The sequence below is a fragment of the Theileria parva genome, chromosome 2, assembly GCF_000165365.1.
Source record: "Theileria parva strain Muguga chromosome 2, complete sequence, whole genome shotgun sequence".
Taxonomy (NCBI): Eukaryota; Apicomplexa; class Aconoidasida; order Piroplasmida; family Theileriidae; genus Theileria; species Theileria parva.
The window spans coordinates 650,355-663,195 of record NC_007345.1 but is presented as its reverse complement, the minus strand read 5'-3'; the positions used below and the strand labels follow the sequence as shown (position 1 = coordinate 663,195).

The window sequence follows — 12,841 nt, the reverse complement described above, 5'->3', positions numbered from 1 at the left end:
ACTATACTAATACTAGTATAATGTATATACTGTAGTGTTTATATTATATTAGTTTTTTAGATTTAAAGAAATTTCTAAAGTAAAAGATATAACACAATGTGGAGAAGATAACGAAAATGCTATTGGCGATGGCAAATCTGGCTAACAAATGATAAGTCTTAATAGCCTTTTCACTGGTTCTATCAATAGATGACGCACCAATAATCTGAGCCTTGTGAAAGGCTGAAAGCTCATCTAGGACGTTTTGAACCCTAGCATCCACTGGATCCAAGTGTGAACTCTTTGCGATAATTGAATAATCCCTAGCGTCAGCACCGAACTTTAAGGAGAAGTTAAAATTTGTACCTGACTGAGGTCCGTTAACACATAAGGTAATAGAAGGACCTTCGATAGAGGTAAAGGATATTGAGACGTCGTTTCTGATAGTAGATTCACGGTAAATATACTTATCAGAACCTTCCTCTATCACATAGGCAGAGTAAAATTGCCCTGGTTTAAGGTCTAGAATCCCAAATGTCAAGTGTACAAACATATCCTTTCCAACAACCTCTGATAAACAGAATTGTTGATAAGGTTCAAGGTAAGTCGTGGCATCTATATACGAGCAATTAGAGTTTATAATACATTTAAAAATAAGAAAAAGGGAAAAGGCGATAAAATTAAAATTAAAAAGTGGAATACCCATTGTTATACTTTATATAACAAATTTAATGTTAATTAGATAGATCGATTTGAAATTTAATGAAAAATATTTATTACATATTAAAATATAAATTAATACAAATGAATTAAAATATGATAAATCAAAAATAATATATTTGAATTCTTGACAATGTGGTGTAAAAAGAGATATAATTATAAAATTTATAAAATTTATTATATGTATATTGTAGATTAGATTAAATGTAAAATATTTAATGTTAAATTTTTATTATAATTGTAATGTGTAAAATGTATAAAATATAAGTATTTTATCTAAACACATTTTGTGTCAAAATGATCTTTACGTGATAATCTGTTATAATGATTAATAGGCCTAAGAGTAGACGTAAAGTATCTAAGGAGGATTCCACAGATTCTGGATTTAAAGAACTGACATCTTCAGATAATCCCTTACTAATTGAGGGCTATAATTTATTTGATAAACAGTATAACGAGAATACAATACATAATCGGATATGTCATAGTATAAAGGAAAGTTTAGATAGCATTTCAGACCCTCTGTCATGTAATGTGGTCTTCCAAATAGGAAAATTAATGAGTGTAGTCAAATCAAGAAGCATATATTTACCAACTGAGACTGAAGCGGTTTTGGATTTTGATTTTAACAAGGTAAAATTTGTACCAAACATATCAAAACAGTGCTTGGATTCTTTATATTTGAACCTCTTTGTAAGTAAATCTGACTACTGTAAATTAGTACAAAATAATGATTATCTAGAAGTTGAACTTGTGTATAATACTAAAACTGGTAACTCTGACTCTAAAGTTAATAATAAGGAAGGGTTTTGTCATTCAATCATATATAGAATCCCGTTTATATTTAATGAAAAATTGAACTTTAATGATTTAAAACAATATACTTACAATTATTTGGATAGTATTATAGTATATAGACCTCAGTCAGATTACCATTTTAAGGTTCAAACTAACTGTATAATATCTGTTAACCACAATGCCACAGAGACTAGAGGATCAGTTTTGAAGATGTTATTTCGTCATTTGAGAACTTATAACACGAATAAATTGGAGAATGTAAAGTTCATAAAATTTAACCTTGAAGTTGTCGACGAGTGGGATATTCCAATTAATGATGAACTTTGTGGTCTTGGAATTCAGGAACTAATTACTTCGTTTTATGAGACGTTTATTGCTACAAATAGTTCCAACTCTAACCCATTTATTGACGTTGATAATTCTGAAGAGTCAAAGGTTAAGATTATACAAGTTTCTACAGACTCCTCGAAGATTCCAAATAACTCACAGCTTTACAGACAGTATAAAAGGTTAATAGAATCTAAACCTAACAGATTTGGTTACATAGTCTCACTTCTAGAATCTAATACTCGAATGTTACTTGATTTATTCAATGGCACACTGGTTGACTCGCAACTTGACACTCTAGATAGAAAGGATGATGCCTTGGATTATTATCCGAATTTATTTGGAGATACAGCAGAGTTTGCACAGATCCATTATGATACTAGGAAAGTCATAAGACAACAGGAATCAGCAATAGAAGCTTTGAGGAAGTACAATAACTTGGTGAAAAGAGTTTTAATCCTATGTAATATTAAGAAAAACGCCTCAGTGTTAGAACTAGCCTGTGGTCACGCTCAGGATTTGGATAAATATAACACTAAGAAAATTAGAAAACTCATGGGAATTGACATATCGCTGAGGGAAATTAATGAAGCTAGAAGAAGATACGGTCAGAGGAAGAGAACACTTTCATTTAACGCAGAGTTTCATCATGGGAACTTACTTGACCCTAAAATCTACTCAATGTTCATTAAAAATAATACCTTTGATGTGGTTTCAATACAACTGGCAATTCATTACATGCTCGACACTGAAACCTCAACTAACTTTATACTTGAGAAAATACACAATTCTCTAAATGAAGGAGGACTTTTTATAGGCTCAACCATCTGTTGTGATCAACTCTCCAAAGAATTAGCATCAAACTTAAACAATTCACACAGCTCCGGTAACGAACTCATTTACATAACAATATATAGTTAGTATAGCTAATAGTATAAAGTTGATAATGTGTCAGAAGTGTGGGAGTTTGGGAATCCGATATTTAAGATAACTATGGACGAGAAATCAGTGGAGGAGATAAAAAATTCATCGGAAAGCTTAAGTTATACAGAGATAAACGAGGTGTTAAATAGTAATTGGGGACTTAAATACCATTTCTTTTTAATGGAATCCATAGACGAAAGTGAGTATGTAGTTCCATGGCGTAAATTTGTGAATTTGTGTAGTAAAATCGGGTTAAAACTGGTGGAATCACATCCATTTCAAGAGTATCTGGAGCTGTATAAAGCATTATTTGACAGTAAGAAACTTGATTTACCACAAGATGTGTATGAGAACATGGATTACCATTTCAAGAATATCTCGAATTATGTGTTCTCAAATGACCAAATGAGAGTGTTTTCCCTTTATAAAATTTTTATTTTTCAGAAAATTACAGGCAGAGATAAGTTATATATCCAAGGTGTAAAGATAAAGAAAAGTTAAAACACTACAAAACTCTCAAATTTTAAAAAAATAATTTTTTAAATTTCATAATACCCATGTATATTATTGTATATTAGTGTATATTGATGATGAATAATCTCAAGTATCAAGCTGGTGATCTGGGAGTATCACCAGCTACGGTGAACTCAAATTGGAATTTTATACCAGAAGATGAGCTCAAAGAACAGCTTAGAAAATTTAAATACACATATGTAGAAGCGATAAATAAGCTTATAAAATTTGATAAACAAAGAATTTTTAGATTCCCGGTGGATACTAATATTGTAACAGATTATTATAATTATATTAAACATCCGATGGATTTTGAAACAATGTTAAATAAAAACGATGACCAAATTTATAAAGATGATATCAGAGTCTTTGATAATGATGTTAGGTTAATAATTGATAACTGTAAAACGTATAATTCTCCGGATACGGTGTTTTACGAAGCCGCAGTTAAGCTTGACGAGTTTTATAGTAGGATGAGACCACTTTTAGTTAAAAGAGTTAACACAATTTGTAATTTACTCAATAGAAAAGTCCTTTCAAACACTAGATCTAGGCATAAACCTCCAATACAAAGAGGTTTAACACCTCCTTTACAGAGCACTTCTTCACGTTCTTTTGAGATTCCAGTAACTAATCTCGGTAAATCTGAGTCATCTTTATTATCTTTTCCATCAACAGAGTCTCTATCATCTCAAGATCCTAAGGCGGAATATGTTGATATTTCAACACTTCCTATCATTAAGAGGAAGAGAAAGAAGGGCGACCTTCTTAAACAAAGACCTTCAACTAACATAAATGAACTAATTGATCCTTTATCAACTGTAATACAGCTGGCACTTACAGTTTCTAGACTTAGTAATGAGACTTTTGGGAAATTAATGTCAAATTTTAATGGCCTTCCGAGGCTTTTAAACTCACTTGATGTTGCTCATCATCAACTCTCACTTACAAATTACACTGGCGGTAACTGGGATAAAAAATCACTAAACAGGTTAAAAAGAGTAATTAGTAACTTTGAATGGAAGAGGAGTTTCGATTTTCAAACTCCAACTGGTAGGAGTCCTTTGTATTCTAAGATCCAGCTACTACTCTCAAAGACCCAAAGGGATAGTTATAAACACACTGTTGAGAAGTTTATAGGCCCTGAAAACCTACAATTAATCAATCAGGTCATTCCTAACCTCTCGAATACTCTCAATGAGTTATCTCTACCTCATCAAATCCTTTTTAATGACTCAGATCTTAAGTTCTAATCTATAATTTCACAAATACACATAGTATATATAGCTTAGTATAGGTATTAGTAATAATATTATAATTATTTTGTTGTAGGTAAGTCCCCGGTAGTCGATTTTCCTAAAAGTCATCCAAATAGGTACAGTACTAATCACATATTTTAGGCTCCAGTAAATCAGTATATATAGCTAATTTTTTTTATTTATGAATTTTCTGATGCTTAACAATGTTAAATCTGTTGATTTGGATTGAAATTTTTAATTTTTAAAATTTTTGAATTTTTTCGATTTTGGTCCGGACCTAAAAGTGGCATTTGGGTTTTGAAAAAAATGAAAATTTTTCGACTATTGTGAAAATTTAATTAATTAGTTCTAAATCATTAAACACATCATTTAATACATCAAACTATTTAAATTTACTTCTAAAAGTTGATTTTAACTACCTAAAAATCGGTTTTAGTGTTTAAGAGACTGCTGTGATATACCAGTGTTAACTACTGATATCTTTGTAGGAAAGAGGAGATTATCATAAAAATAGATAAATTCTGTTAAATTTAGTTAAAATTGTTCCAAAATTAATTTTATAAAATAGATTTTTAACTTTCAAAATTCTATAAAGTTCGTTAAAATTTACAAAATAAACATAAAATTCCTTATTTATTAACCAAAACTAGTTTTAAAACTCTTAACTATATATCTATAATTCTATTTATTTATTATAATATATCTTTACTATATAAATATACTTGCTACCATGCCTAGTTGCTTGATTATCCCCGGATAGAATGATTTTACGAACACACCCTCCACCAACACTAACGTATTTAGATGGATATTATACTACACTTACTAATAAACTATTAACAATAGTGTTAAGAATGAGATTGATGAGGATAAGACCAGAATTTTGTAGGAATCGATGGGGAGGAATAATTGTGGTGTTCTCCCCATCAGATATAGGGATAATTATCCTCAGTTGGAATACAACTAAATCTAACACATTTAACTTCTGTTAGTAATGATGAAGTTTGTTACATTGGCTTTGGTAGCTGCTCTGACTTCTGGCATCTATGTATCAGCCGCGGAGCTAGACTTGAGCAAATTGGGGTTTGTCCTATACGGAAAACATGGTGATGGCGCTGCTACCACAGTAACAAGTGGTAAATGCCCACTCGGCGAGCTTCCTGATACCGTTTTCCTTCACAAAACATTCAAGAAGGGAGACAATTTCTTCACTTGGGTCAGACCAGTTCATGCTAAGGTAACTAAAGTTGTATCTAAAGACCATTTGGTCTGGGAAGGAGCCGCAGATGAATTCCTTTTGGACTTACACTTTGTAGGTAGCAAGAATAGCAAGAAGTTTGTACACTTGGAGCTCCTACACAGATTGGGAGGTGCAGTCCACGTGTTCCTTGCCTTCGCTGCAGGAGCAAATCCAGGTGCAGGAAAGGTTGTTGGTATGGCTGCTTTTGTAGCCGCCCTCCACGAGTTAGTACCAGGTCTTCACGAGGTTGAAGGGCTCCCAGCTCATCATCTCGTGCACGCACTCAAACTGCACGCAGCTGCCTAAACCAAAGCATGTTTAGGAGCTAAGATTTAAAGTTTAGTTTAATCGTTAGGTATTAAACAATCAGGACTTTTGTTTAATACTGTGTAAAGCACATAATTTAGTCCTAAACTATATAATATACGCTATATAAAGTACACTCATACTAATATACATATACTACACTACTATGGTTATACATATTTATATACATGCGACAGTCATACTCCAACACATATACACCAGAGTACATATACAAAATACTATATTCATAATATTATGTGCGTAGGTGTATTTACATTAGCGATAGAGTAGGGGTATTTTACACTTGTTTTCACAGTACGTTGATTCTATGAGTTTACGTTTATCATCAAATTGATTATAGTAACCAGAGTTACAGCAAAGCTTACAAGAGTGAAATAGACAATTCGCGTCCTAAACCATAATAAATAATATTTATAGGGTACCAAATTGCAATGATTGAATGCTGGGCCTTGAAATGAAGTGCATGCACTTAAGTAAGTGGCGAATTTGTCAGAGTTTAACTTGAATAGTAAATTGTTCTTGTCACACTTCTTGGTACACTTTAGAGTTACATGATCACCTAAAAGTCTTGTGTGATGACTACAACACTGATTACAAAAGTCGTTCATGCACTCGTTAGGATTATTTCTGGTCATTAAACTACACAATCTTCTACGTTCAAGAAGATTAGAGGCCAGACAAGGTACCCAGGAGCTGGAGACTGAACTTTCCATAAAACTTGTATTCAACTCCTTAGGCTCTGAATGTGATATTTGAACACTATCAAAGTAACAAGAACCACAAGCTGAGGATTTAAGGCCCAGAGAATGACCTTTATTGGGCTCAATAGTGGCTGAAACTTTAAAGTCATACGATGGCAAAAGTGACTTTAAAATAAAATTATGGGCCACATTAGTCTTTGCTCTAGCCTTGATTTCTGTGTCTGTGAGTTCAATTTCAATTACATTCCACTTAGAAATGGAAATTGACGCCTCTTCAGTAGCAAGTACCTTCGCTACCCCGGATGAAAATTGCCTTATTCTAAACTCCTTAGAGTTAAGCTCAACCAGACACATGTTCTTTTCATCCAGATAATGAACAACTGCACCCACAGTACCAGATTCACATTGTGGTAGCACCCTAAACCTGAAATACCCACCAGTGCCTACTCAACATTAACTAATTTTACACTTACAGTAGCGATCATTTTTCAATATTGCTAAAGAACCAATATCATGTGGATCATAACAAGACTTCAGTTGATGTATCACTTTATGCTCACCATTAAACAGTTTCTAATCATAAATTATTAGTATAAAGAATAATTCATGCTGTAATCATACAATCAGTGTAATAAAATGTGAATACTGTAGATAGTTGATAGTGTAAAAATTACCTCGAATGACCAATCGGTATTAGTTGAATATTTGGGATTAATAATGTTATAATTTTCTTGAAAAGTGCCCGAGTAAGTTTCTGAGAAGTTACAACATTTAATATGTTTTAGTCTTTCAAGCCTAAGTGGTGACTCTAAAATTTGTACATTCTTAGCCTTAATTGACAACTTATCAAAGTAAAATGAACTATTTGCACCTGAAGAATAAAGCCCAAAAGAACCATACAAGAAACTAGTATCAATCACCCTGAACATTATTAACTAATGTGTGTAGATTACCTGAATATGAGTCGATTATCACAATGAACTTCAGTGTAATAATGAGTGCACTTAATTTTCACATTGTACCATTGCATTTTATTATATCCTTCATCAGGATTTGTTGCTAGTACGTGTGGAACTCCATCTTCAACCTTAATGAGTTGTTTGTTTGAATTAAAATAACTCATGACAAAGAGGTAAAAGTTAAACTGGTCATGAACTCTAAAGGCTAACCCTATTGATCCTTCATTTGTAGCCAAAACGTCAAGTGAAATTTCAAAATCAAAATACTTAAAATGATTCAGAAATGCAAATGAACCTTCAGAAATTAACTCAGAATCTAAATCACCAGACTGAGCAACATATGACTCATGACCTTCAACTGGTGAGTTTGAATAACCCCAATTACTCTTACCACTTGCCATTGAACTGTCATGGACTGTAAATGTCTTAGAAAACGGCATTTTATGATAATCCAACTCAAAGTCTGATGAAACATCTACTGTCTTATTCTTCTCATCAGTCAATAGATTTGAATACAACATCCTACTTGAGTCCAGTGTATCATAATATGAATTCACTCTAGATGTCAGTGATCCTCCATTATCAAATCTAAACCATAAATTATACAAATTATTAGTTATATAACTGAAATTAATACTTAATTAACACTAATAAAGAGTAAATAGGAGAGCTACAATGATGTAATGGTATCATTTTGTTTATTGTGTATTGGTTCGAGTGCTCTGAGATGTTTCTTTGCTTGTGAAACAACTAAAGAAATCTGTTCAACTACGTTTGTCACAGTTTTATTATCAACTCCGTATAACGAGTCCATTATCTCAATTACTTTATTCGCATATTTTACCGTATTAGGATCATAAACTTTATCACCACTCATCTCACCCACCTCATTTGTACTATCACCAGTGTTACTAGTATTAGTATTATCAACAGTATTATTATTAGTATTGTTACCAGTGTTAATATTATTACTAGTATTAGTATTATCTGTATTAACCTTATCAACAGAGTTACTAGTATTTTCATTGGTGAGTTGTAGGAATGAGCCTTTGGTTTCAATGATTGGGCATCGTTTTTCACGTGGTAAGATCCTGATACTATACTTCCTATCAGGACCGTTATGTTCAAAATTATCTTTACTATCACCATTTGGTTCATTTTCATGAATTATATCCTTAAGCCCATGCCACGTTTTATTATAAAAGTAACTCTGGATCCCATTCTGTTTATCTCCATCATAGTATTTTCTACCGTTTTCAATGGAAACTACAAAACTGCCATGGGAACTAATGATTCCAGCATGTATTGCGGCAAGACAAATTGAACTATGATCGCTGTACAGTCCATTTGTACCATAAATAAATAAATTATCCTTCTGAGAACAGTCTTCGTCACAACGGACAATCACACTTGTGTTCAGAGACCCGAATATTTTTTTAGACCTCCCCAACGAGTCTGAACAGTCCAACTCTAAAGGCGCTGTAATCTCATCTGTAACATTAGTTGAACAAACAATTCCTGAAATTTCAGAAGTCTCCAGGTCAAACCTTTCAAGCTCCTCTGTTGACATTGATATTCCAACTGCATTCACATGTAAGTCATTCAACTCTGTGGACTCACTAAATCCATCAGAATTGGAATTTTCACCAGCGGGATTGGAACTTGTCACATCAGATTTATCATGTGAGAAAGAGATGAATGAAAATATATTCATAAAATCCTTAAATTTCGATTCTGAGCCAAATTTATATGCCAATGGAAGGTATGAATCGAGTTTATTAGTGAGTGGGATGAGTTTCATAGCGTTTTTCAGGTGATCAATTTGACGCCTCGACTTAATTACAAGCGGTTCAAGGCCATAAGAAGCACATTGAAACCTGAGTGAAGTTGGTGTTCTTATATTATTCAAAGGCTGAACTGATATTGAATTATCTTTTCCATTCCAAATGTACATTGAAGTGTGAGAATCCATGTCACAGTAAACTCTTAACGGAGCTTTGGAACATGGTGGTTGGATCCAGTAAAAACCTGATTTTACATTTGGGTTCAAATTATATATATTAAAACAGTCTTCCGCAGGGTTATTTTTATTTTCTCCAATCACGGATAATTCAAGTGTGTAAGGGTCACACTTTGTGATTGTTGACGAATTAAACAGTTTCCATAAATCTTGACTCTTTTTAGAGTATGAATTTAGCTGATTATCATAATCCTTCTTCTCATCCATACAATTTGACGACTCTTCTAATGACTCTTTCAAATGACTTAGTTCATTTGATACTTCAGAAATTACGCTGTTTAGATCAGATTCCATACCTCTGATCTTCTTAGAAAGTAATGGCTCAAATGTGCTGACGTAGGATACAAAATACTTATCCCTGGCGTCTGCGCTGTTTGCAGCCGCTCTGCAATCACCAACAACCGTTACTAAATTATTAGTCAAAACTGACAAATCTCTTATCCCGTAAACATATCCACCAGAAACCTTACCGTACAAGTAATGAGGCTTCATCATTATGATCCTCAACTGCTTGAAATCTGTACCGGGAAACGAGTCTGTAGTAGTGTGAAATGGGTTTGACAGATTCCTTGAAATCTCTTTAAATGTTATTTTGTCCGAACTCGCCTCTATTGTGTAACTTAGAGGCTGGTATTCCCAGTCTATTAATACTCTTGAGGCATGTACCATCTTATCTAAAATAATATTTAGGAGAAAATTCAATACCAAAGTCAAGTGTTAAACTTGTAACGTGATATCCATCATCCGGGAATATTAAAGATGCCCAGTACGTCTTCTTATCAAGGTCTACTGCGTACTTTTCTTCATGGTTTTCACTACTTCCAGTAGATGTCACTTTTAACTCTGATTTATATTTCTCTACCAGGTTTCCCATCCCTGCCACAGTACCATTTTCATCCTTCTGTGTCAAACATAACTCATTCCCATTCTTAACTGATAACTGTGAGTTTCCCATAAACTCCCAAGTACACGAGTCATCATTACAATTATCAATTATCACAGGACCAACTAAAGAATATTATGTTAACTATGGGTATAATTATGTACCAAATTAACTGGTAAATATAAACTTTGTATAGTGGATTGGAATACCTTTAGTGGATTCAACAGTAGTTAAGCACATTTTTGGGTATGAAACTGCACTCACAATTTGCATTCTTGAATTCTGTCTCCACAATTCCTAAACAAATCATTACAAACATAATAATTCCATACTCTTCCGTCTGAAGCTGCGATTGCGTTAACGCAGAGATCTAAAACGACTCTCGGTTGATTTTCTTCACTTCCTTCTTCAACTTGAAGACACATTTCACCTTCCTTAGAGGAGATCCCAGACTTTATCATAAACAACGGTGTTCCATATCCTACCAAGTGTATATGCCTTATTCCGAAGTATGTATTAATTGCTCCTCTCAATGTTAGACGAACAAATTTAGTCTCATATGGCATTTCCAACTTAAAATTCTCCTTATAAGAGCCTAAAAATTATATACATATCCATTTACACAATGATATTATGTGTTAAGATTACGTTTATTTTCAAAAGTTGGTCTGAATGGCATGACGACATTGAAATCATCTCCAGTTAGTGAAAATGAAATTTCAACCTCCTAAAACACGTTTTATCTCAATAATTTACCTTTGGGGCGTATTCCCAGTATACATTAACTTGCGATATTGTAGCCTTCTCATATAACTCTCCCGTCCATGACACTAAACACACATTAAAAAATAAGAAAGTACCAAAATCAGTGTCACTATGATGACCTTGACTTGACCAATATGAAGAGCCTATTTGAAAGGCTCTATTCGGCCCGTGTTTTTCAAAATCATTGTTTGGTGCGATAAAAACTGACGTGGCTTTAGAGTCCTTGAATGTGTAAAATTCATTTGCATTTCTGCACCTGATTTTTTTAACAAATATTAAAATTAAAATTATCTTAATATAATACAATCCCATTTAAACTAAATTACATGGTTTTTAATGTTAAAGTAAAAAAACGACATCTCGGATGTGTGGTTATAAATGTGTAACTTAAACAAAAAGTAAAACAAAGAGTAATGAAACAAATTAATTCTGTTTTGGCGATTTTTTATTTTTAAACCTAGAATCTAAGAGTAAAATAGTGTTATCCCTGATTTCACGTGTGGAACGTATTCTAATACCTGTTAATCACTTGTATCTTCTTTAAATGACGTAATATTGCGATTTTTGAACTTCCTTCACAAATTTATTCTTATTTCTCTCACCTGTTTGGCCATGTACTTTTATTCCTTCGTTTTCAATATCGTTAATCTTCACCGGAACACATCTAACAATTATAATTTCAGAAGTACTAACTTATTTCTCTTTACAGCGTGTTCATGCAAATACTTATAAAGCTCATTCACTTGTTCCAACTTTGCTCTTCTTTTAACTAATACTGGTACGCTATCGAATTCTACTTCGGTAATCTAAATTTTTCATATTTTCAATTAATTTTACCGGTGTAAATTCAATTGTTTCCTTCACAGGTTCTTCATTCTTGGTTTGTTTTCTAAAATTTATAATCTTTAATAGTATTTACCTCTTGAATTCTATTGGCACACTTTGATTATCTGGTATATCAAAGTATTCTTTCGATATTTTTAAAATGTTGTTTGCTAATTCGACAAGTTGTTCCTTATTATTTACTTTATCTACACTCTGAACAGTGTTAAGAAATTTAAAATTTTACCTCAACTTGTTCTAACGATTCGAAAACTGAAACTTGCGATTTAACCAGTGATAACAATTGACTTTTATATGTGTAAAGTTCCTAATACTCAAATTATTAATATAAAAATTACATTTAACGAGTCAAAGAGTTTACGTATTTTACTTTTAGTATTATCAATAGATTCTGCGATATCAAAAACGTCAACGTCATAAACACATCTGAGTTCATTCTTCACCTTTTGCTCAACCAGTAACAAATCTTGCTCAAAACTTTCAAACTAATAATTTGTAATCATAAATTATCATACCCTTTTGAATATATTTAGAATTGGATCTTCAAAATTGTTAGATAATGTCGTCATTTTACCGTACAATC

General features: G+C 32.7%; 6 protein-coding genes across 6 annotated transcripts; 3 read left to right on the top strand and 3 right to left on the bottom strand.

Annotated features, from left to right (window-relative positions):
- Nucleotides 1–32: 32 nt before the first annotated feature.
- On the bottom strand, nucleotides 33–811 carry TpMuguga_02g00330 (emp24/gp25L/p24 family/GOLD family protein). The gene has a single exon (XM_759803.2). It carries the CDS (start codon nucleotides 683–685, stop codon nucleotides 44–46), a length of 642 nt encoding a protein of 213 aa, XP_764896.2. The 5' UTR covers nucleotides 686–811; the 3' UTR covers nucleotides 33–43.
- Nucleotides 812–886: 75 nt separating this feature from the next.
- ABD1 (mRNA capping enzyme family protein) lies at nucleotides 887–3,293 on the top strand. The gene is made up of 2 exons (XM_759802.2): nucleotides 887–2,710; nucleotides 2,780–3,293. The coding sequence occupies exons 1-2, from the start codon at nucleotides 1,024–1,026 to the stop codon at nucleotides 3,247–3,249; spliced, it is 2,157 nt and encodes a 718-aa protein (XP_764895.1). The 5' UTR covers nucleotides 887–1,023; the 3' UTR covers nucleotides 3,250–3,293.
- BRD1 (Bromodomain protein) lies at nucleotides 3,282–4,700 on the top strand. The gene is made up of 2 exons (XM_759801.2): nucleotides 3,282–4,558; nucleotides 4,594–4,700. The coding sequence occupies exon 1, from the start codon at nucleotides 3,336–3,338 to the stop codon at nucleotides 4,512–4,514; it is 1,179 nt and encodes a 392-aa protein (XP_764894.1). The 5' UTR covers nucleotides 3,282–3,335; the 3' UTR covers nucleotides 4,515–4,558; nucleotides 4,594–4,700.
- An 814-nt stretch (nucleotides 4,701–5,514) lies between these two features.
- Nucleotides 5,515–6,138, top strand: TpMuguga_02g00327 (uncharacterized protein; the record flags this gene model as incomplete). The annotated part of the gene is made up of 1 exon (XM_759800.2): nucleotides 5,515–6,138. The coding sequence occupies one exon, from the start codon at nucleotides 5,515–5,517 to the stop codon at nucleotides 6,064–6,066; it is 552 nt and encodes a 183-aa protein (XP_764893.1). The 3' UTR covers nucleotides 6,067–6,138.
- Nucleotides 6,139–6,297: 159 nt separating this feature from the next.
- TpMuguga_02g00326 (LCCL domain protein) lies at nucleotides 6,298–11,737 on the bottom strand. The gene is made up of 12 exons (XM_759799.2): nucleotides 11,511–11,737; nucleotides 11,407–11,480; nucleotides 11,299–11,377; nucleotides 10,983–11,245; nucleotides 10,860–10,947; nucleotides 10,473–10,775; nucleotides 8,422–10,441; nucleotides 7,742–8,335; nucleotides 7,463–7,709; nucleotides 7,262–7,361; nucleotides 6,510–7,231; nucleotides 6,298–6,477 (listed from the first exon to the last, which is right to left on the bottom strand). Exons 1-12 carry the CDS (start codon nucleotides 11,725–11,727, stop codon nucleotides 6,343–6,345), a joined length of 4,842 nt encoding a protein of 1,613 aa, XP_764892.1. The 5' UTR covers nucleotides 11,728–11,737; the 3' UTR covers nucleotides 6,298–6,342.
- On the bottom strand, nucleotides 11,726–12,827 carry TpMuguga_02g02040 (uncharacterized protein; the record flags this gene model as incomplete). Its single annotated transcript, XM_061305514.1, has 9 exons — nucleotides 11,726–11,902; nucleotides 11,934–11,988; nucleotides 12,018–12,079; nucleotides 12,109–12,221; nucleotides 12,253–12,304; nucleotides 12,335–12,453; nucleotides 12,485–12,565; nucleotides 12,597–12,743; nucleotides 12,774–12,827. The coding sequence occupies 9 exons, from the start codon at nucleotides 12,825–12,827 to the stop codon at nucleotides 11,839–11,841; spliced, it is 747 nt and encodes a 248-aa protein (XP_061162125.1). The 3' UTR covers nucleotides 11,726–11,838.
- Between the last annotated feature and the right edge of the window lie 14 nt (nucleotides 12,828–12,841).

What these genes read in the sequence shown, in the direction of transcription:
- ABD1 (XM_759802.2), top strand. Translation starts at nt 1,024, where the DNA reads ATGATTAATAGGCCTAAGAGTAGACGTAAAGTATCTAAGGAGGATTCC. An exon ending in AAACAATTCACACAGCTCCG is followed by an intron (nt 2,711 to 2,779) that starts GTAACGAACTCA and finishes ATAATGTGTCAG; the next exon opens with AAGTGTGGGAGTTTGGGAAT.
- TpMuguga_02g00326 (XM_759799.2), bottom strand. Translation starts at nt 11,727, where the DNA reads ATGGGATTGTATTATATTAAGATAATTTTAATTTTAATATTTGTTAAA. An exon ending in TCATAGTGACACTGATTTTG is followed by an intron (nt 11,481 to 11,510) that starts GTACTTTCTTAT and finishes ATGTGTGTTTAG; the next exon opens with TGTCATGGACGGGAGAGTTA. An exon ending in AAGTTTAACACTTGACTTTG is followed by an intron (nt 10,442 to 10,472) that starts GTATTGAATTTT and finishes ATATTATTTTAG; the next exon opens with ATAAGATGGTACATGCCTCA.
- TpMuguga_02g00330 (XM_759803.2), bottom strand. Translation starts at nt 685, where the DNA reads ATGGGTATTCCACTTTTTAATTTTAATTTTATCGCCTTTTCCCTTTTT.
- BRD1 (XM_759801.2), top strand. Translation starts at nt 3,336, where the DNA reads ATGATGAATAATCTCAAGTATCAAGCTGGTGATCTGGGAGTATCACCA.